Source organism: Coregonus lavaretus (genome assembly GCF_964263955.1).
Source record: "Coregonus lavaretus genome assembly, chromosome: 15".
NCBI lineage: Eukaryota > Metazoa > Chordata > Actinopteri > Salmoniformes > Salmonidae > Coregonus > Coregonus lavaretus.
In genome coordinates this window covers 6072557-6096419 of record NC_140002.1, presented here as the reverse complement: position 1 = coordinate 6096419, position 23863 = coordinate 6072557, and the positions used below count along the sequence as shown (strand labels likewise).

General features: G+C 43.3%; 1 protein-coding gene across 1 annotated transcript in view; it reads left to right on the top strand.

Annotated features, from left to right (window-relative positions):
• The window catches only part of LOC311142845 (serine/threonine-protein kinase 10-like), a 64484-nt gene that overhangs the window by 13595 nt on the left and 27026 nt on the right, over nucleotides 1-23863 (top strand). The window contains exons 2-7 of the mRNA XM_084178541.1: nucleotides 1990-2154; nucleotides 16124-16172; nucleotides 18014-18163; nucleotides 19884-19956; nucleotides 20782-20976; nucleotides 23476-23557. Of these exons, the coding sequence (XP_084034667.1) occupies nucleotides 1990-2154; nucleotides 16124-16172; nucleotides 18014-18163; nucleotides 19884-19956; nucleotides 20782-20976; nucleotides 23476-23557 (714 nt within the window). The remainder of the gene's footprint in view (nucleotides 1-1989; nucleotides 2155-16123; nucleotides 16173-18013; nucleotides 18164-19883; nucleotides 19957-20781; nucleotides 20977-23475; nucleotides 23558-23863) is intronic.

Genomic DNA, 23863 nt, shown 5'->3' with positions numbered 1-23863 from the left:
GGGCTGGCTGACTACATGGCTACAGTGGTTCCTCCTTCTTCGCTCTTACAGGGTATGGAGGTTCCTTTCCTTTTGTGCTTTTAAGCAGTTAAGTAAAACATTTATTAGACTCTTGTGTTTGTCAGAGTTTTTGTCTCTGGGTTTTGATTAAGGTTTCTTTTCATGAAAGTCTTGCGCGCACAGACACACGCACACACACACACACAGAGGAATTCACTGGGTGGGCGGTGGCCCAGATACAGTGGCTTGCGAAAGTATTCATCCCCTTGGCATTTTTCCTATTTTGTTGCCTTACAACCTGGAATTAAAATTGATTTTTTTGAGGGGGGTTTGTATCATTTGATTTACACAACATGCCTACCACTTTGAAGATGCAAAATCTTTTTTTATTGTGAAACAAACAAGAAACAAGACACAAACAGAACTTGAGCGTGCATAACTATTCACTATTTCCCTGTATTTAGCGCCATCCATCATTCCTTCAATTCTGACCAGTTTCTCAGTCCCTGCCGATGGGGAAAAACATCCCCACAGCATGATGCTGCCACGACGGTGTTCTCGGGGTGATGAGAGGTGTTGGGTTTGTGCCAGATGTAGCGTTTTCCATGATTGCCAAAAAGCTAAATTTTAGTCTCATTTGACCAGAGTACCTTCTTCCATATGTTTGGGGAGTCTCCCACATGCCTTTTGGCGAACACCAAACGTGTTTGCTTATTTTGTTATTTAAGCATTGGCTTTTTTATGGCCACTTATCCGTAAAGCCCAGCTCTGTTGAGTGTACAGCTTAAAGTGGTCCTATGGACAGATACTCCAATCTCCGCTGTGGCGCTTTGCAGCTCCTTCAGGGTTATCTTTGGTCTCTTTGTTGCCTCTCTGATTAATGCCCTCCTTGCCTGGTCCATGAGTTTTGGTGGGCGGCCCTCTCATGGCATGTTTGTTGTGGTGCCATATTCTTTCCATTTTTTAATAATGGATTTAATGGTGCTCTGTGGGATGTTAAAAGTTTCAGATATTTCTTTATTACTCAACCCTGATCTGTACTTCTCCACAATTTTGTCCCTGACCTGTTTGGAGAGCTCCTTGGTCTTCATGGTGCCCCTTGCTTAGTGGTGTTGCAGAGATCATGTGACACTTAGATTGCACACAGGTGGACTTTATTTAGCTAATTATGTGACTTCTGAAGGTAATTGGTTGCACCAGATCTTAATTAGGGGCTTCATAGCAAATGGGGTGAATACATATGCATGCATCACTTTTTCATTATTTATTTTTTAGAATTTTTTGAAACAAGTAATTTTTTTCACTTCACCAATTTGGACTATTTTGTGTATGTCCATTATATGAAATCCAAATAAAAATCCATTTAAATTACAGGTTGTAATGCAACAAAATAGGAAAAACGCCAAGGGGGGTGAATACTTTTGCAAGGCACTGTTTTGTTTTTGATGTCCAACCTATATTGTCAAATTTAGTTTCCAGTATTTCAACTTTAACTCAATGAAGTCAATTTACTTATTTAGCAATATATGAGACTCATGATGTGTTCACTACCTTTCAATTGTAGTCACATGAGAAGAAACACAGAAGTGCATTTCGAAACAGGGTGGTTTTCGCAAGTTCAATTTCCTTCCTAACGCCCATACTAGTTCGTCACGACTGGGCCCCACCTATGATTTTTCTTAGTATTACCCAATATACCCTCTGATAAAATTCACTGTCCTTGTGTAGCCTATTGAAATAGCCCCCTTGTGCAGAAATGATGTTTGTAGCCTACTTCCTGTGTGCTGACCTTTTGACATTTACCAGTCACCCAATAGATCATAACTCCTGTTAGGATAGAATCGCAAAATTAACTTATATATATATATAATGGTAAGGCAACGTGAGAAGGCCTTTTAAATTAATGTATAAATGGCTGGATGTCCTTCATCGCATGAAAACACTAAATGAGGAGAAGATTATGTAAATGTTGACTCCTTTATCTTCTAGGCCAAAAACAAGGAGACTGGAGCGCTGGCTGCGGCCAAGGTGATCGAGACGAAGACCGAGGAGGAGCTGGAGGACTACATGGTGGAGATAGACATCCTGGCCAAGTGTGACCACTGCTACATCGTCAAGCTGCTGGACGCCTTCTACCACGATGCCAAGCTCTGGGTAAGACCTCCGGGCCGACAGTGGGCCACCCGTGAGCCACTGTGCCGACGGTGAACCGGAACTGGACCGTGTGGAGTTTGTTCTGGAACACCCAAAACTGTTAGCCAAATCAATGGTCTGATCCACTCCAGAGCCCTCTATTACAGAATAGGTTCTGGCCTGACCTTATGATGAGCTAACTAGATGTTTTACTTCCTCCCTCTCTGGATACTTTTCCTTTTCTTTTGCTTTTCTCTACTCTCATTATTGAGTACACTGCAGTTTTGCATGTACTTTGTAATCTGCCCATGTGTTCCAAGACAAACACAAGTGACCTTATGAAGCATGCTGGGCCCGGACATCAAGTATCGTAGGAATTATGAAATGTATCCAAAAAAGAAAATGGTCCCAAGCCAACAAGTTATTGTTAAAACAAATAATCTAGTACACTGTTCATACCGTAGCAACACTTTATGATGTTATTCTGAACTCTGATACACATTGGGTTGGATTCTGACATTTATGATGAATTATACAATGGTGTGAAAAAGTGTTTGCCCCCTTCCTGATTTATTATTTGTTTGCATGTTTGTCACACTTAAATGTTTCGATCATCAAACAAATTTAAATATTAGTCAAAGATAACACAAGTAAACACAAAATGCAGTTTTGAAATGAAGGTTGTTATTTTTAAGGGAAAACAAAATCCAAACCCACATGGCCCTGTGTGAAAAAGTGATTGCCCCCTACAACCTAATAACTGGTTGGGCCACCCTTAGCAGCAACAATTGCAATCAAGCGTTTGCAATGACTTGCAATGTGTCTTTTACAGCGCTGTGGAGGAATTTTGGCCCACTCATCTTTGCAGAATTGTTGTAATTCAGCCACATTTGGAGGGTTTTCGAGCATGAACTGCCTTTTTAAGGTCATGCCACAGCATCTCAATAGGATTCAGGTCAGGACTTTGACTAGGCCACTCCAAAGTCTTCATTTTGTTTTTCTTCAGCCATTCAGAGGTGGACTTGCTGGTGTGTTTTGGATCATTGTCCTGCTGTAGAATCCAAGATCGCTTCAGCTTGAGGTCACGAACAGATGGCCGGACATTCTCCTTCAGGTTTTTTTGGTAAACAGCAGAATTCATGGTTCCATTTATCACAGCAAGTCTTCCAGGTCCTGAAGCAGCAAAACAGGCCCAGACCATCACGCTACCACCACCATATTTTACTGTTGGTATGATGTTCTTTTTCTGAAATGCGGTGTTACTTTTATGTCTCGTCAGTCCACAGAGTATTTTCCCAAAGGTCTTGGGGATCATCAAGATGTTTGCTGGCAAAAATGAGACAAGCCTTAATGTTATTTTTGCTCAGCAGTGGTTTTCGTCTTGGAACTCTGCCATGCAGGCCATTTTTGCCCAGTCTCTTTCTTATGGTGGAGTCATGAACACTGACCTTAACTGAGGCAAGTGAGGCCTGCAGCTCTTTGGATGTTGTTGTGGGGTCTTTTGTGACCTCTTGGATGAGTCGTCGCTGCGCTCTTGGGGTAATTTTGGTCGGCCGGCCACTCCTGGGAAGGTTCACCACTGTTCCATGTTTTCGCCATTTGTGGATAATGGCTCTCACTGTGGTTCGCTGGAGTCCCAAAGCTTTAGAAATGGCTTTATAACCTTTTCCAGACTGATGGATCTCAATTACTTTCTTTCTCATTTCTTCCTGAATTTCTCGGCATGATGTCTAGCTTTTGAGGATATTTTGGTCTACTTCACTTTGTCAGGCAGGTCCTATTTAAGTGATTCCTTGATTGAGAACAGGTGTGGCAGTAATCAGGCCTGGGTGTGGCAAGAGGAATTGAACTCAGGTGTGATAAACCACAGTTGAGTTGTGTTATAACAGGGGGGCAAACACTTTTTCACATAGGGCCATGTAGGTTTGGATTTTGTTTTCCCTTAATAACAACCTTCATTTCAAAACTGCATTTTGTGTTTACTTGTGTTATCTTTGACTAATATTTAAATTTGTTTGATGATCTGAAACATTTAAGTGTGACAAACATGCAAACAAGTAAGAAATCAGGAAGGGGGCAAAAACTTTTTCACACCACTGTATATATCTGACTATTTTTGTAACTACCATTGCATGACCGAATGTGACCTTTGAAACCATAAACTGGACATAAGTTTCGTTTTTGTACACCAGTTTCCAACAGCTAAAAATAAAATATTTTTGGTTATGGAAAATATATTTCACAGCGGTTTAGATGGTACAATGATTCTCTACACTACACCTGCTTGTTTTTTTTTTTTGTCACATAAACTGAAATTAAGCGTACTAGCAACCAGGAAATGGCGGCGCGGTATCTGCATAGTGCATCTTTTAAGTGTTGTTCTTATAGACCAAGTAGATGCCACACATGTTTGTTAGCATTTTCTACATTTCAGTCCAGCCTCATGCCTATCATTCCCAATTAAATGGTTGTGTAGACCAAATTATTCAGTCACGGAGGGTTCAGAGTAGAAGGTTAACAGACAGGGGAGTGGGGTAGGACATCACAGGGCTTTAGTGCAGTGTTGGGGCACCTTGTACACCTCCCTAATTGGGGGCCACCACACCAGATATGGCAGCAGGTCTATTGCTCCCCCTCCCCTCCCAGCAGTTCAAAACCCAGCGGCTTGTTACGCCCCTGTTAGGGCATAGCTGGAATTCCACGGTGCGCAAGGTGCTTTTTGCTTTCTACAAGGCCTCCGCATTGAGACTGTGTCAGCTCATTGTGTTTTGATAAAGGCCAATGTGCAAATACACGTACAGCTTTCAAACCACTCGTTTCCTGTCTGTGTGTGTCCTTGGTGGGGTTTCGGCTTTCTCTCTGATCTCATTCTCAAGAACTCAACTATTCTACATGAAAATGGTGCAGTCTATCATTGAGTATACATGGGCAGTATAGTCAGACTTTCATCTGATCTTATTCAAGAGGCCCAGGGTATTTCCTAAGAAAATAAAAAAAGAAACGCTCCCCCGAGTGAGTGGCCAGATGCAGTGCACCATCACAGCACAGTGCTTATACACCACTTCTCACTATTTATTTCTACACTGTTAAGATCGGCGGTTTAGATGACACATAATATAACTGTCATACTTGGATATCATCACAAAAGAAACAGGTTATAGTTTGGCCGCTCCCTCACCACTCTCTCTCTCTCCAGTGTCAGAACAACCCAATATGTTTCTGGGTGTGGATGAGATATCTGACCATAACACCTCCACACACACACTGGCACCACAAAGTGAGAGAGCCTCTCCCTGGCCAAGGGCCAGTGCCAATGGGATGACTAAAGATGTGTGATCCCTGGAGGATGCCAGTCTGCCTAGGCTGGGCGGGGTGTCTCTGCTGAAGAGATGCTGCGGACGGAAATGGCAGTTGGGCTGCGGGCCTCAGAAACCCCCCTCTTTCAGCCGGAGAGCACATTCCGCTGCCCACCCACTCTGTGGAGAGAGAGAGAGAGAAGGCTGTTTGTTCTCATTTGGGAACAATCAGCTGTACAGCCACAGCGTGAGAAACAGGGGGCCTTTACTGTAGGGTAGCTAATTGACTGCTGACATTAACACACACACACAAGTAGACACACACAGTACACACACACACACACACACAAGCATGGACAGTAGACACACACACACACACACAATCATGGACAGTAGACACACACACACACACACACACACACACACACACACAAGCATGGACAGTAGAGACACACAGAGGCATAGACACACGCCTGTACACCACACACACACCCTTATAAGCTTTTGCTCACTTCTGGAATCACTCCATCTTGACTAACTAGCAAACCTCTGATTTATCAAACAGACCCTGTCTTACAGGACCAATTATGTTTTTCATTATTAGTTGAGAGGGACTGAAGCCAGCCATGAGAATGTTTTCATCTGGAAATCAACCCATAATAAACTATAGAACTCTATTAATAGTTGTTAACAGAAGGGCATCATGTTCAACTGGATGGTGTGTCTCTTAGTGTGCAGTCAGGGTAGTCTACTGCCACTCCCAGGGCCAACACAAAACCCTACTGCACACTGTGAGACTGAGGGTGTAATTAGGATGTATAATTTATTCCTTGTGTATAAGTATATCTCCTTGAAGCTGCCTCTTGACAAGGAGTGGAGAGGGCTCTGGCTAAAGAAATGCTGCTGTGTTCTGTTCGGTTGTTACCAAGCAGAGGTAGAGATGGAGACAGGGAGAGGGACCATTAAACAGGAGGTGAATGATGTCTGTGTATGTTTTTATTCCCCCCCCCCCCCCCCACCCCCAGCACAGTGTCACTCTGTTTACAGTAAATATACCCTTATCCTCTTTTGTTCACTTTATCTCACTCCCTTTCACCCACCATCTCAGTGGTGCTACAGTACAACATCACGTAGAGCGTTGTGTTATCTCACTGTTCCTCTCCATTCTGAATCCCTCCTGACGACGTACTGTCATGTATCATCAAATCAAGCTTTATTTATACAGCACATTTCAGACATGGAATACAACGCAATGTGCTTTACAGGAAAAAAAAACTAATAAAAAAAACTATGAAAATAAAAGCTGAAATATTTACTACACAACAAACATTAGATTTTTAAAAAAGTGACACAAACTGAACGACCAAAAAGCACCCTAAGGAAAAGCAAAGGTAAAAATATGTGTTTTAAGATCTCTTTTAAATATGTCCACAGTTTCAGCCCCCCTCAGGTTTTCTGGCAGGCTATTCCAGAGGCTGCCAGAGAATAACTAAAGGCTGCCTCTCCAGGCCTATTGGTCCTAGGCTTTGGGATAGTTAAAAGGCCAGTGCCAGAAGACCTGAGGGACCTACTGGGTACATAACTTAAAAGGATGTCTGACATGTATTGGGGTGCACAATCCTGGATTGATTTAAAAACCAATAGAATAAATTAATTATAAAACTCACAGGCAGAGACCTTTTTAAACCAGTGTGCTCTCTGTCTGGTCTTGGTCAGGAACCGTGCTGCAGCATTCTGTATGTTCTGCAGTTGACCAATGGCTTTCTTGGGTAGACCAGACATGAGAGCATTACAGCAGTCAAGCCTGCTTGTAATACAAGCATGGATGAGTCTCTCTGTATCAGCCTGAGAGAGAAACGGCCGCACCTTGGCAATGTTCCTATTTTGGTCACAATCCTAATATGTGATTCAAAATTTAGTTCCGAATCTAAAATAACATGAAGGTTTTTTACCTGGTGTTTTGTCTTTATTGCCCATTAATTAAAATGTGCGGCTAGATTCTCTGTGCTTTGGCCCCAACAATAAGTACCTCGGTCTTGTCTTGATTTAGCTGGAGGAAGTTGTGAGCCATCCAAGTATTTAAATCACTAATACGGTCTAATAATTTCTCTGTGGAGCTAAAATCCTCTGGTGACATAGAAATATAAAGTTGTGTATCATCTGTGTAGCAGTGAAAATCAATGCTGTGCGTTCTGCCAAGGGGTAATGTGTGTGTGTGTGTGTGTGTGTGTGTGTGTGTGTGTGTGTATACATTTGAAGTCGGAAGTTTACATACACTTAGGTTGGAGTCATTAAAACACGTATTTCAACCACTCCACAAATGTCTTGTTAACCAACTATAGTTTTGGCCAGTCGGTTAGGACATCTACTTTGTGCATGACACAAGTAAGGTTTCCAACAATTGTTTATAGACAGATTATTTCACTTATAATTCACTGCATCACAATTCCAGTGGGTCAGAAGTTTACATACACTAAGTTGACCGTGCCTTTAAACAGCTTGGGAAATTCCAGAAAATGATGTCATGGCTATAGAAGCTTCTGATAGGCTAATTGACATCATTCCAGTCAATTGGAGGTGTAGCTGTGGATGTATTTCAAGGCCTACCTTCAAACTCAGTGCCTCTTTCCTTGACATCATGGGAAAATCAAAAGAAATCAGCCAAGACCTCAGAAAAGAAATTGTAGACCTCCACAAGTCTGGTTCATCCTTGGGCGCAATTTCCAAATGCCTGAAGGTACCACGTTCATCTGTACAAACAATAGTACGCAAGTATAAACACCATGAGACCGCGCAGCCGTCATACCACTCAGGAAGGAGACGCGTTCTGTCTCCTAGAGATGAACGTACTTTGGTGCGAAAAGTGCAAATCAATCCCAGAACAACAGCAAAGGACCTTGTGAAGATGCTGGAGGAAACAGGTACAAAAGTATCTATCTACAGTAAAACGAGTCCTATATCGACATAACCTGAAAGGCTGCTCACCAAGGAAGAAGCCACTGCTCCAAAACCGCCATAAAAAAGACAGACTACGGTTTGCAACTGCACATGGGGACAAAGATTGTACTTTTTGGAGAAATGTCCTCTGGTCTGATGAAACAAAAATAGAACTGTTTGGCCATAATGACCATTGTTATGTTTGGAGGAAAAAGGGGGTGGCTTGCAAGCCGACGAACACCATCCCAACCGTGAAGCACGGGGGTGGCAGCATCATGCTGTGGGGGTGATTTGCTGCAGGAGGGACTGGTGCACTTCACAAAATAGATGGCATCATGAGGAAGGAAAATTATGTGGATATATTGAAGCAACATCTCAAGACGTCAGGAAGTTAAAGCTTGGTCGCAAATGGGACTTCCAAATGAACAATGACCCCAAGCATACTTCCAAAGTTGTGGCAAAATGGCTTAAGGACAACAAAGTCAAGGTATTGGAGTGGCCATCACAAAGCCCTGACCTCAATCCTATAGAAAATTTGTGGGCAGAACTGAAAAAGCGTGTGCGAGCAAGGAGGCCTACAAACCTGACTCAGTTACACCAGCTCTGTCAGGAGGAATGGGCCAAAATTCACCCAACTTATTGTGGGAAGCTTGTGGAAGGCTACCCGGAACAATTTGAAGTCAATGCTACCAAATACTAATTGAGTGTATGTAAACTTCTGACCCACTGAGAATGTGATGAAAGAAATGAAAGCTGAAATAGATCATTCTCTCTACTATTATTCTGACATTTCACATTCTTAAAATAAAGTGGTGATCCTAACTGACCTCAGACAGGGAATTTTTACTAGGATTAAATGTCAGGAATTGTGAAAAACTGAGTATAAATGTATTTGGCTAAGGTGTGTGTGTGTGTGTGTGTGTGTGTGTGTGTGTGTGTGTGTGTATGTATGTATGTATGTGTGTATATATATATATATATATATATATATATATATATATATATATATATATATATATATATATATATTATATACGCACACGCAGCTGTGGTAAAAATTAAGAGACCACTGCAAAATTATCAGTTTCTCTGGTTTTACTATTTATAGGTATGTGTTTGGGTAAAAATAACATATTTGTTTTATTCTAAACTACTGACAACATTTCTCCCAAATTCCAAATTAAAATATTGTCATTTAGAGCATTTATTTGCAGAAAATGACAACTGGTCAAAATAACAAAAAAGATGCAGTGTTGTCAGACCTCGAATAATGCAAAGAAAATAAGTTAATGTACATTTTTTAACTTAGGAAGAGTTCAGAAATCAATATTTGGTGGAATAACCCTGATTTTCAATCACATCTTTCATGCGTCTTGGCATGCTCTCCACAGTCTTTCACATTGATGTTGGGTGACTTTATGCCACTCCTGGTGCAAATATTCAAGCAGCTCGGCTTTGTTTGATGGCTTGTGACCATCCATCTTCCTCTTGATCACGTTCCAGAAGTTTTCAATGGGGTTCAGGTCTGGAGATTGGGCTGGCCATGACAGGGTCTTGATCTGGTGGTCCTCCATCCACACCTTGATTGACCTGGCTGTGTGGCATGGCGCATCGTGCTGCTGGAAAAACCAATCCTCAGAGTTGGGGAACAATGTCAGAGCAAAAGGAAGCAAGTTTTCTTCCAGGACAACCTTGTACGTGGCTTGATTCATGCGTTCTTCACAAAGACAAATCTGCCCGATTCCAGCCTTGCTGAAGCAACCCCAGATCATTACCAATCCTCCACCAAATTTCACAGTGGGTGTGAGACACTGTGGCTTGTAGGCCTCTCCAGGTCTCCGTCTAACCATTAGACGACCAGGTGTTGGGCAAAGCTGAAAATTGGACTCATCAGAGAAGATGACCTTACTCCAGTCCTCTACGGTCCAATCCTTATGGTCTTTTGCAAACCACAGCCTGGCTCTTCTTTGCTTCTCATTGATGAAGGGCTTTTTTCTAGCTTTCCACGACTTCAGCCCTGCCCCTAGGAGCCTGTTTCGAACCGTCCTCGCCGTACACTTCACCCCAGCTGCCGTTTGCCATTCTTTTTGTAGGTCACTTGATGTCATCCTACGGTTGTTGAGTGACATTCGAATAAATTGGCGGTCATCCCGGTCAGTAGAGTCATTTTCGCCCTCTGCCGGTTTGTAGCTTTGTCCCCAATGTCTGCTGCTTGACCTTGTTTTTATGAACCGCCGTCTTTTAAATTTTAAGGATGGAAGCAACCTGATGCTCACTGTATCCCTCTGCCAGTAAAGCCAGAATTGAACCCTTCTTTTCCTCACTAAAAACTTTCATTTTCAACTCTTTTGGCATGGTCAATAGTTATTTTTTGATTAATATTGCTTTTGAGGTACTATTAGCACTGTTTTTGCCATCCAGCTGGTCCTATTGCAAGAGGATAGTGATGACCACAGCAGTGGTTTTTATGCTTTTCCTCATTAAATAAGATTTGGTTCAGGTGATCACCTAATCAGTACCTAGTTCAGTAGAATGAGGTGTGCCTGTGTTGGAATTCAACAGACACTGGAATGGAATGGCTGTCATACATGTAGAGATGCTGATTTAAGAAAAAAATGTCCACAGCTGTGTGTGTGTGTGTGTGTGTGTGTGTGTGTGTGTGTGTGTATGTATATATATATATATATATATATATATATATATATATATATATATATATATATATATATATATATATATATATATATATATATATATATATATATATATATATATATATATATATATATATATATATATATATATATATATATATATATATATATATATATATATATATTACGGTACCAGTCAAAAGTTTGGACACCTACTCATTCAAGGGTTTTTCTTGATTTTTACTTTTTTTCTATATTGTAGAATAATAGTGAAGATATCAAAACTATGAAGTAACACATGGAATCATGTAGTAACCCAAAAAGTGTTAAACAAATCAAAATATATTTGAGATTCTTCAAAGTAGGCAACCTTTGCATTGATGACAGCTTTGCACACTCTTGGCATTCTCTCAACCAGCTTCACCTGGAATGCTTTTCCAACAGTCTTGAAGGAGTTCCCACGTATGCTGATCACTTTTTGGCTGCTTTTCCGTCACTCTGCGGTCCAACTCATCCCAAACCATCTCAATTGGGTTGAGGTTGGGTGATTGTGGAGGCCAGGTCATCTGATGCAGCACTCCATCACTCTCCTTCTTGGTCAAATAGACCTTACACAGCCTGGAGGTGTGTCGGTTCATTGTCCTGTTGAAAAACAAATGATAGTCCCACTAAGCGCAAACCAAAACCAGATGGGATGGCGTATTGCTGCAGAATGCTGTGGTAGCCATGCTAAATAAATCACTGACAGTGTCACCAGCAAAGCACCATCACACCTCCTCCTCCATGCTTCACGGTGGGAACTACACATGCGGAGATCATCCGTTCACCTACTCTGCGTCTCACAAAGACCAAAAATCTCATTTGGACTCATCAGACCAAAGGACAGATTTCTCGTTTTTCTTGGCCCAATGAAGTCTCTTCTTTTTATTGGTGTCCTTTAGTAGTGGTTTCTTTGCAGCAATTCAACCATGAAGGCCTGATTCACGCAGTCTCCTCTGAACATTTGAGGTTGAGATGTGTCTGTTACTTGAACTCTGTGAAGCATTTATTTGGGCTGCAATTTCTGAGGCTGCTAACTCTAATGAACGTATCCTCTGCAGCAGAGGTAACTCTGGGTCTTCCTTTCCTGTGGCGGACCTCATGAGAGCCAGTTTCATCCTAGCGCTTGATGGTTTTTGCGACTGCACTTGAAGAAACTTTCAAAGTTCTTGAAATGTTCCGGATTGACTGACCTTCATGTCTTAAAGTAATGATGGACTGTTTCTATTCTTATTTGAGCTGTTCTTGCCATAATATGGACTTGGTCTTTTACCAAATAGGGCTGTCTTCTGTATACAGTGGGGGAAAAAGGTATTTAGTCGGCCACCAATTGTGCAAGTTCTCCCACTTAAAAAGATGAGAGAGGCCTGTAATTTTCATCATAGGTACACGTCAACTATGACAGACAAAATGAGAAATAAAATTCCAGAAAATCACATTGTAGGATTTTTTATGAATTTATTTGCAAATTATGGTGGAAAATAAGTATTTGGTCAATAACAAAAGTTTCTCAATACTTTGTTATATACCCTTTGTTGGCAATGACACAGGTCAAACGTTTTCTGTAAGTCTTCACAAGGTTTTCACACACTGTTGCTGGTATTTTGGCCCATTCCTCCATGCAGATCTCCTCTAGAGCAGTGATGTTTTGGGGCTGTCGCTGGGCAACACGGACTTTCAACTCCCTCCAAAGATTTTCTATGGGGTTGAGATCTGGAGACTGGCTAGGCCACTCCAGGACCTTGAAATGCTTCTTACGAAGCCACTCCTTCGTTGCCCAGGCGGTGTGTTTGGGATCATTGTCATGCTGAAAGACCCAGCCACGTTTCATCTCCAATGTCCTTGCTGATGGAAGGAGGTTTTCACTCAAAATCTCACGATACATGGCCCCATTCATTCCTTCCTTTACACGGATCAGTCGTCCTGGTCCCTTTGCAGAAAAACAGCCCCAAAGCATGATGTTTCCACCCCCATGCTTCACAGTAGGTATGGTGTTCTTTGGATGCAACTCAGCATTCTTTGTCCTCCAAACACAACGAGTTGAGTTTTTACCAAAATGTTATATTTTGGTTTCATCTGACCATATGACATTCTCCCAATCCTCTTCTGGATCATCCAAATGCACTCTAGCAAACTTCAGACGGGCCTGGACATGTACTGGCTTAAGCAGGGGGACACGTCTGGCACTGCAGGATTTGAGTCCCTGGCGGCGTAGTATGTTACTGATGGTAGGCTTTGTTACTTTGGTCCCAGCTCTCTGCAGGTCATTCACTAGGTCCCCCCGTGTGGTTCTGGGATTTTTGCTCACCGTTCTTGTGATCATTTTGACCCCACGGGGTGAGATCTTGCGTGGAGCCCCAGATCGAGGGAGATTATCAGTGGTCTTGTATGTCTTCCATTTCCTATTTTCAGGATTTTTTTTTCTCAATTCGTCTGTCATAGTTGACGTGTACCTATGATGAAAATTACAGGCGTCTCTCATCTTTTTAAGTGGGAGAACTTGCACAATTGGTGGCTGACTAAATACTTTTTTCCCCCACTATACCTTGTCACAACACAACTGATTGGCTCAAATGCATTAAGAAGGATAGAATTTCCACAAATTGTTTTAACTAGGCACACCTGTTAATTGAAATACATTCCAGGTGACTACCTCATGAAGCTGGTTGAGAGAATGCCAAGAATGTGCAAAGCTGTCATCAAGTCAAAGGGTGGCTACTTTGAAGAATCTCAGATATAAAATATATTTTAATTTCTTTAACACTTTTTCGGTTACTACATGATTCCATATGTGTTATTTCATCGTTTTGATGTCTTCAGTATTATTCTACAATAGTAAAAATGAAGAAAAACCCTTGAATGAGTAGGTGTGTCCAAACTTTTTGACTGGTACTGTATATAAACAGAACAGTACCGGACCCAAAATCGAACCTTATGGAATGCCACATGATATGTATGTTCACCAAGGGTGACAAATGGGTCCTAAACCAATTTAGAACTGTACCCGTCTATCACTAGAACGTTCCAAAGTGTCACTAGGCATAATAGTGCAGATTCTGTGCGTGAAGGAGAAAAGATGTCCGGGAGATTCCTTAGAAGATGAGGTTGCAAATCACTGTCAGTGTCGGTACACAGTTGAATTAACTTAAATACCATGTCAATGTCGCCTAGGTGCTTCCTAAGCCAGTTTACTTGTATATCTAACACAGTGGTTGCAGGTCTGCACCAGCATCAGCTCAACTTAACTTGCCCGACTGAGCACTCAGTGGCATGAATTCAGAGAGGGCTTAGCCAGTGAAATGGCATCTTTTAACAGTCCTCAATTATTAAGATATTTCTCTCCCAAGAGGGACGTACAGGCTGTAGTTTGTATGCGGTCTGACCAGTTGGATCACATCTTTCCCCAGTGCAACATTGCTCTTGTCGTCTGGAAACCATGCCAGCATTCCCTCAAAGGGAGAAAGCTGATACAATTTACCTATCAGCGATGGAGACAATCATCATTAGATTCCACTAAAAACTTCCTGGTGTCTATAAATAAAACCACTTCAATCTGATAAAGCATTTTACAGTAGGTGTTTACCATGGTATTCAGTGGACACAACCAATGTTGAGTATGTACAAGGTATGCCTTCCTCTTAAGTCTATTTATCTAGCTTGTCATCCACATCTGTATTTGTTGATGGGAGGAGAAGTAGGGATTTTGGAAAACCACAAATAAACCTCAAACTCCAGTTGAGCCAATGCTAATACAAGACCTCGCAAATGCCTCTTTTAAAAAAAATCAACTTATGCCACATAAGACGCCCTTGTTTTACTGTGGAGGCTAGCCAAGACTGACCGGAACACAGGCACATCCCTCAGCTGGGGATGGTGTACCACCATTCAGTCTTTGTGTGTGTGTGTCCCCGCTTATGTACGTTGACAATGAAGCTACCTATGAGTCCTCCATTTTGTTTCGTTGCTTTGACAATAGTGTCATAGCACAGAGGTGAATGAATGTGTTGGAGAGGGCTTTTTGTGCTATGGCAACGCAAGACCTACGTCTGTGTTGTGTTTACCCAATGGTCAGGGGATTATGTAACAGTGAGACATGTATGCTGTTGATGAACAGTGACAAGACATCTGACTGACTAGGATAAACGCCAGTATGTTAGTTACTCTACCCCACCAACCCTCTAGACTCGAGTCATGTGGAATATGATCAAAACACATTTCTTTATACTCTGGCTTTATTGTGATCGGCCCCCTGTTGACTTGCATGACACATTCAGAAGTAGCCTTTGACAGTGCAGATGCAAGGGATTGTTTTCTAACTTCTATTCTGTTTCTGCCCTTCCTCAGCTCTCGCTGTTTCACCTTGGCAGGGCTGGTATTTGGTTTATGTTAGTGACAGTCTGTTATCGCATCCATCGCTAAACACACACTGACTGTAGTCCTGTTCTGTATGGCCACGGTGCGTTCTGCCTTTAGTGACACGAGGCATTGTAAAGTGTGAGAGGGTTTTCACCACAGCTGTGAGAGACAGGAGTGTATGACTAGAAAGGGAGCTGTTGGTTTCTCTCCTGGTGACTGGGCAGCGTCAGGCTTCTGCTGCTGACATGTGCTGTCTTTATTATATAGGTTATCTGGGCTCCAAGAGGCCTCACTGCCCACAACTCCTGTCTCTGTCTGTCTCCCTCTCTTCTAGATTTCAGACGTTCTCTCAGGGCGATACAGCAGAGAGAGACCAGTGTATCTCAGTAAGATTGAAGGCAGCTAGGCTACTACCTGTCACTTCTGTGAAAATTCCCTCTCGTCTCCTCCTCTCAGCCCCCCTCCATTTAATCCATCTTCTCTCTTTATTTACTCCTCCTCCTTTTCTCTGTGAAGCTTTTCACAGAAAAAGTCACAAACAATGGCTACTAACATCTGCCGGTGACTTTGAAGTGGGTCATGTTGATGGTTCTCTAGAAAATGTGATTAGACTTTCCATGGAATCCCTCTTAGGAAGTTTGTATTTAGTTTGTATTTCCTGATAAGACTGTAAATCACAATACTGACTTTTCTTCTTCCTCCTCACAGATCATGATTGAGTTCTGCCCCGGAGGAGCCGTGGACGCTACTATGTTAGGTACGGAGACATACGTCCGGAATTATTGGATCCCTTGATAAAGATTAGCAAAAAATTATTAAAATACTGAGCTATATTGTATGCTATATTGGAAGCAAAATAGCCCCATAACATGAAAGATCCACCACCATATTTTATAGTAGGGATGAGGTATTTTCTGCACATGCATTGTTCTTTCGAAGGCCAAACTTGAATTGACGAGGGCAATCCATTATCGCAGACAAAAGATATCAAGGATCCAGAAAGATTCTGTATTGATTAATTTTCTAAGATCCCTCCCAATGTGTTCTCCAATCTCATAACACATTTTAGAAAAAGGCTGAGTGCCATTATCCTCACAAGGGGAGGGTGTTGAAGTATTTAAAACAGGGGATCCAATTATTTCTACCCATACCTTTTTAAAGATGTTCTTTTTTATTACTTGTTAAGCAAAATCTCTTTCTCTGAGAAATTGTATTAGTATAAAATAATATACTTTTCCCCCTAAAAATTGCATACAGTATAGCTCAGTATTTGTATTATTTATTTTATACAGTCTTTTTTACTCATCTTTATCAAGGGTGTCAATAATTCCGGACCCCACAGTGCTGTAGGCAGGGTGGTGCTTTATGGGTATGTGCGGTACTCTGCTCTCTCCTTTAGAACATTTGTTTTCATTAGCGTCCTGCCTCTCCCGTTTGATGTTTCAGATTCTATACCTGAGGCCGTAGCTGCAACTGCCACGGCGTTGTTGCTCTTAAGAATATTGCTCTATTATAAAAGAATTAGCGAACAGGGCCAAGTGACGTCACGCTGTAATGGATCTGCTATTGTTGCAAAACACTGGGCGCAGACAGAGAGGAGACACTGTGGGAAATATCCCTGGTCACTGTGGGAAATATCCCTGGTCACTGTGGGAAATATCCCTGGTCACTGTGGGAAATATCCCTGGTCATTTCCATGTAAAAGGACAGATGAGCACTAACGTGAAGTTCATAGGAGCATGTCGAATTGGGTGTCAAATGAAAGCTAGGAGTCTATATTTTTGAGAAATTAAGGCATATATACATTTTCAACCATTTTCCATCCTAAAAATCTGGAATAAGCAAAGGCTGATTTCTGGTCAAACCGAAAAAGTATTAAGTTATTAGAAATACATTAAAACTAGAGCTGTCAAATGACAAAAATAATTAAGCTAGTTAATGGCATTAGTTAATCGTTACCAAATTGGTAACGGAATTTCAGAAAAATCCGTAACGGAATTTCTGCGATTGAGTTGGCTTCAATGGGAAATCATAGTATTTACAAACCACAGTTGGGTTCACAAGTTTAAACGGCACAGTAAAGTACAGCACAGTAGAGTATAATACTGTACTGTACAGTAGAGTACAGTACACAGTAGAGCACACTAGATCTGAGTACACTAATGAACTGTACTGTACTGAACCATACTCTACTTTACTGTGCTGAACTATACTGAAGTCTGCTCTACTGTACCGTGGAATTACCCTCCTGCTTCTCATACAGCAGTCGCTGGCCCCAAGTACAACTAACCAAACACAGAGAATAGAGAGAGCCTGGTTTAGCATGTGAATGTTTTCTCAAAGTCAATTTACACTCTCTGGGCTCTCAGGGGGCAGTGGCCTCTTAAGACTACTTACATCTTGTACTGGCAGCAGCCCTATCTGCTGCATGGGAAATACTCAGGTGACCCAATAAACCACCTTGCCTTCGGTGGAGTTCGGACCTGTTACCAGTAAAAATGGGTTGTACTATTTTCCTGTTGATAGGATTTTTAGTAAAACTTTTGTTGTTGATGTGAGTTCCCCTAACCTGTGTCCTCGCCTCTTTCTGGTCTGCAGAGCTTGACCGGGGCCTGATAGAGCCCCAGATCCAGGTGATCTGCAAACAGATGCTGGAGGCCCTGGTCTACCTGCACAGCATCAAGATCATCCACAGAGACCTGAAGGCCGGGAACATCCTCCTCACACTGGAGGGAGACATCAAGCTAGGTCAGTCTCTATATTCTCCCTCCACAATGTTTTACCCATAGAATGTATTCTTATAGAACTCGGAGACCTGGTGTTTCCAGAATGCTAGAACCAGTATTCTACTTATTGGGTTTAGATTTCACAACTCTGAACCATGCCACTTAATCTTCCTCTATGTTATCCACAGTCTTAAACTATTTGGACTAATTCTCTCCAATAAGCAACAGACTTCTCATTGGACATTGTATATTGGTCACGGTCGTCTTTGGAAAGAGTGGCTGTTATCTTGTTGGACAGCAGAGCGTGATGGGAATGTTCACAAAAATCACGTGAATGTTACAAACACACAATCAACCCAGTTAGAAAAAGTCCTTCCCTGAGGCATCTCGGAAGTATCAGATGTGAGATGCGTGGGAAAGCGGCATTCGGATAAATTCTTCCTCAATGCGATTTATAGCTAGTATTCTGTTGAGTTTCAGTGTTCCTGAAGTTCTGTGAGCTGAGGATTTGGGTCCAAACGGTCTCTCAGATATTTGTTGAAGCAACACTTGCCAAACAATACGGCTGCTTTGTGGAGCCTATAATGGCTTTCTAAATGTCAGTCTGAGAGAAAGGGAGGAACAGGGAAGAGAGCTGTACTGTACTCAAAGGGCTGCCCGAAAACTCATGTGAACTTTTAAGGACCCCCTGGGAACTCCCGCTGTCAGTTACTTCTAACTCGCTGTCTGAACTTCAGACAGTCTGACTGATTCCTCATGTTACAAGGCCCTTTTCAATGCCTTACATAGTTTCACTAGGACAGACGCCTGAGCTTTTTTATTTTTATGACAGGGAGTTGCCTCTGTAATCATTAAATCAGGCCACTAGGCTGCTGCTTTACCAAGAGCCTCTAACGGAAAGTTACCAAAATAAGGCCGTGTACAGTAAGGTTCTTCTGGCCTGTCATATGAAGCTAGTCTGTTATGCGTTTTGCCTAGAAGGCTTTTGATTTAGAATTTTGATTTTCTCCTCATGTACAGAGAATAGATACTCTTGGTGTCTGTTTACTCACACAGATGGGGAAAGTTGAGTATTTTCATCCTAGTTCATAGTGTTTTCCCATTCTTTCAACCATCATTGAAAAGGAATTGGCCCCTAAAGAATTCCTCAAGGCCTAACAGAAATCAGACACTATACTTACCAAAGGGAAGTCTGAGTTTGTTTTATGGAACAGTTAAAAGGTCAAGAATGACTAAGCCGTCATTGTAAATAAGAATTTGTTCTTAATTGACTTGCCTAGTAAATAAAGGTAGTAGTAATAATAATAATAATAATAATAATAATAACAATAATAATAATAATAATAATAATAATAATATAAAAAATAAAAAAGACTAGAATCTGAACTGGATACCTTTGCCAGCATTGCCCTGGTCACATCCCAGGTGGTCTCTGGTAATATCCTGAGAAAGACGCATGTGCTGCTAAAGCAGAAATAACATCTCTGTAAGTGCTGGATCATGTCTGGGGAAATGGAACGGTCGTTTGGGATGTTATGCCCTGTGCCGTAAATTTAATCAGGCAGCTTTGCGTCTCGCCTCAATGACGTCATGGCAGTTTTACGGTGTAGAAACACATATTCCTCCCCCAAAATAAGAAATGAGGTTATAACACTGGCCTGTCAATCATTCACTCTACCAAGAAATGGAATTCTGAAACACATTTAAACTTTTCTGTTTTCTTTGTGTGTCTATGCTTGCAGCGGATTTTGGCGTGTCAGCGAAAAATACCAAAACCCTGCAAAGAAGGGACTCTTTTATAGGAACACCATACTGGTGAGTACATACACATGAAAACAACAGGTAAGGAGAATGGGTATCGCCCACTGCCAGTGATTTTGTCCCAAATGGCACCCTATCGCGCTCTGGTCAAAATGTGCAGGGAATAGGGTGCTATTTGGGACGCACACAGTCTTTAATGGGATAATGGTCGTACTGCATGACTAGATGTCAAAAATCTTCCTACTACCCATGGCACCTAGTGAACCAGTTCTATGTTCTGTTTTGATCATAGCTTTACAAGGCCCTTGGAAAAGCTCTAATGTCTTAGTTTGATTCTGGATCTGGCTGGTCCGCCAATAAGCATGGTTCGGTTTAAGTTAACTGACCAGAGCAGGTTATCCAATGTCATCTGGGATAGCTTCTCACCCTGCCCAGGTGTTGCACAATGTTCGATAGCTTCATAAATTAGATACAGATGGGATTTCACTCTGTGTATTCTGCTGTGAATGTGAAGCTTAACAGTGTACCATTTCTCAAGATTATGGAACGTGTCACTTTTGATGGTAAGCAAACACTGAATACGCCTCTATCTCCAGTACGTTATTATGCCTACTGTCCACTTGGTCAGTAAACATAGCTGAATCGAAAGTGTGTTGACATGCAAATATTGGCTGTGAGCTTGGAATGTGAACTATTTACAACTGTGTACAAGTATTTACACATTTTGTAATAAGCCAACGGCAGTAAACGTGAGGGACGTTTCAGATGAATCATATGAAACCTAAACATTAACGTCACACTTTATTTTCTTCTAAAAAAACACTAGAGGAAATGTTCCACTATATTAGGGGTCCTCTATTGTACTATGTTGTATTCTAGGATGGCTCCGGAGGTGGTGATGTGTGAGACCATGAAGGACGCTCCGTATGACTACAAGGCTGACATCTGGTCCCTGGGCATCACCCTCATCGAGCTGGCCCAGATCGAGCCCCCGCATCATGAACTCAACCCCATGAGGGTCCTGCTGAAGATAGCCAAGTCTGAGCCCCCTACCCTGGAGCAACCCAACAAGTGGTGAGACGGGGGAGAGAAGAGGGGTGGGGCCAGAGAAGGGGGAAGAGAGGTGGGGCCAGAGAAGGGGAGAGAGAGGTGGGGCCAGAGAAGGGGGGACATAAGGAGAGCTGGGGGGGGGGGGGAGAGCGAGGACAGAAAAGGGGGTAGAGGTGGGGAGGAGGGGCAGTAGGTGGAAGAAGGGGAGAAATGAGAGTGAGAGGGGGTGAGAGGTGGATGAGATGCGTATGGAGAAATGAGAGAGAGAGAGAGAGAGAGAGGGGGGGGGTGAGAGGTAAGGGGAGATGGGTATGGAGAAATGAGAGAGAGAGGGAGAGAGGGGGGGGGTGAGAGGTAAGGGGAGATGGGTATGGAGAAATGAGAGAGAGAGGGAGAGAGGTGGAGGAGAGGGGTATGGAGAAATGAGAGAGAGGTGGAGGAGAGGGGTATGGAGAAATGAGAGCGAGAGGGGGAGAGAGGTGGAGGAGAGGGGTATGGAGAAATGAGAGAGGTGGAGGAGAGGGGTATAGAGAAATGAGAGAGGTGGAGGAGAGAGGTGGAGGAGAGGGGTATGGAGAAATGAGAGAGAGGTGGAGGAGAGGGGTATAGAGAATGAGAGAGGTGGAGGAGAGGGGTATGGAGAAATGAGAGAGGTGGAGGAGAGGGGTATAGAGAAATGAGAGAGAGGGGGAGAGAGGTGGAGGAGAGGGGTATGGAGAAATGAGAGAGGTGGAGGAGAGAGGTGGAGGAGAGGGGTATGGAGAAATGAGAGAGAGAGGGGGAGAGAGGTGGAGGAGAGGGGTATGGAGAAATGAGAGAGGTGGAGGAGAGGAGTATAGAGAAATGAGAGAGAGGGGGAGAGAAGTGGAGGAGAGGGGTATGGAGAAATGAGAGAGGTGGAGGAGAGGGGTATGGAGAAATGAGAGAGAGGGGGAGAGAGGTGGAGGAGAGGGGTATGGAGAAATGAGAGAGGTGGAGGAGAAGGGTATGGAGAAATGAGAGAGAGGGGGAGAGAGGTGGAGGAGAGGGGTATGGAGAAATGAGAGGTGGAGGAGAGAGGTGGAGGAGAGGGGTATGGAGAAATGAGAGGGGGAGAGAGGTGGAGGAGAGGGGTATGGAGAAATGAGAGAGGTGGAGGAGAGGAGTATAGAGAAATGAGAGAGAGGGGGAGAGAGGTGGAGGAGAGGGGTATGGAGAAATGAGAAAGGTGGAGGAGAGAGGTGGAGGAGAGGGGTATGGAGAAATGAGAGAGAGAGAGAGAGGGAGAGAGGTGGAGGAGAGGGGTATGGAGAAATGAGAGAGAGGTGGAGGAGAGGGGTATGGAGAAATGAGAGCGAGAGGGGGAGAGAGGTGGAGGAGAGGGGTATGGAGAAATGAGAGAGGTGGAGGAGAGGGGTATAGAGAAATGAGAGAGGTGGAGGAGAGAGGTGGAGGAGAGGGGTATGGAGAAATGAGAGAGAGGTGGAGGAGAGGGGTATAGAGAATGAGAGAGGTGGAGGAGAGGGGTATGGAGAAATGAGAGACGTGGAGGAGAGGGGTATAGAGAAATGAGAGAGAGGGGGAGAGAGGTGGAGGAGAGGGGTATGGAGAAATGAGAGAGAGGTGGAGGAGAGGGGTATAGAGAATGAGAGAGGTGGAGGAGAGGGGTATGGAGAAATGAGAGACGTGGAGGAGAGGGGTATAGAGAAATGAGAGAGAGGGGGAGAGAGGTGGAGGAGAGGGGTATGGAGAAATGAGAGAGGTGGAGGAGAGAGGTGGAGGAGAGGGGTATGGAGAAATGAGAGAGAGAGGGGGAGAGAGGTGGAGGAGAGGGGTATGGAGAAATGAGAGAGGTGGAGGAGAGGAGTATAGAGAAATGAGAGAGAGGGGGAGAGAGGTGGAGGAGAGGGGTATGGAGAAATGAGAGAGGTGGAGGAGAGAGGTGGAGGAGAGGGGTATGGAGAAATGAGAGAGGTGGAGGAGAAGGGTATGGAGAAATGAGAGAGAGGGGGAGAGAGGTGGAGGAGAGGGGTATGGAGAAATGAGAGAGGTGGAGGAGAGAGGTGGAGGAGAGGGGTATGGAGAAATGAGAGGTGGAGGAGAGGGGTATGGAGAAATGAGAGAGGTGGAGGAGAGGGGTATGGAGAAATGAGAGAGAGGGGGAGAGAGGTGGAGGAGAGGGGTATGGAGAAATGAGAGAGCGGGGGAGAGAGGTGGAGGAGAGGGGTATGGAGAAAGGGGGGTGGATGATGTATAGGTCTACATCTATCCTCCACAAGCTGGTGAACACAGCACTAAGAGTGTGTAAAGCTGTGGCTTTTCTGATCAGTTTTTATGAGGCGGTGTGTTCCATTGCTCAGCAGATGCGAGAGCTAGGGCCTAATCCCCCCACAGCCAACTGTGTACCGCATTCCTGAATCTGTTCTGTTCTAGCCTCAGACTGTGTCATGAAGTTATCTAGTGAAAATATCACCACCACCCCCTCAGTCCTTCTCAACTTCTCCCTTCTTTGATTAATGTTCCCGGCATTCTGTGTGTTTTAAGGTCACAGGATTTTAAGGATTTCCTGAAAAAGTCGTTGGATAAGAATCCGGAGAGTCGGCCAAACGCCGCACAGCTCCTGGAGGTAAGCTAGCCTCAGACACACTTTACTGTTGTATACCTCTGTCTCTGATGTATGAGGACGTTCCCCCTCTGTCCTTCTCTCACTAGTCACAGGTCCACCATCTTACTGTTGTATACCTCTGTCTCTGATGTATGAGGACGTTCCCCCTCTGTCCTTCTCTCACTAGTCACAGGTCCACCATCTTACTGTTGTATACCTCTGTCTCTGATGTATGAGGACGTTCCCCCTCTGTCCTTCTCTCACTAGTCACAGGTCCACCATCTTACTGTTGTATACCTCTGTCTCTGATGTATGAGGACGTTCCCC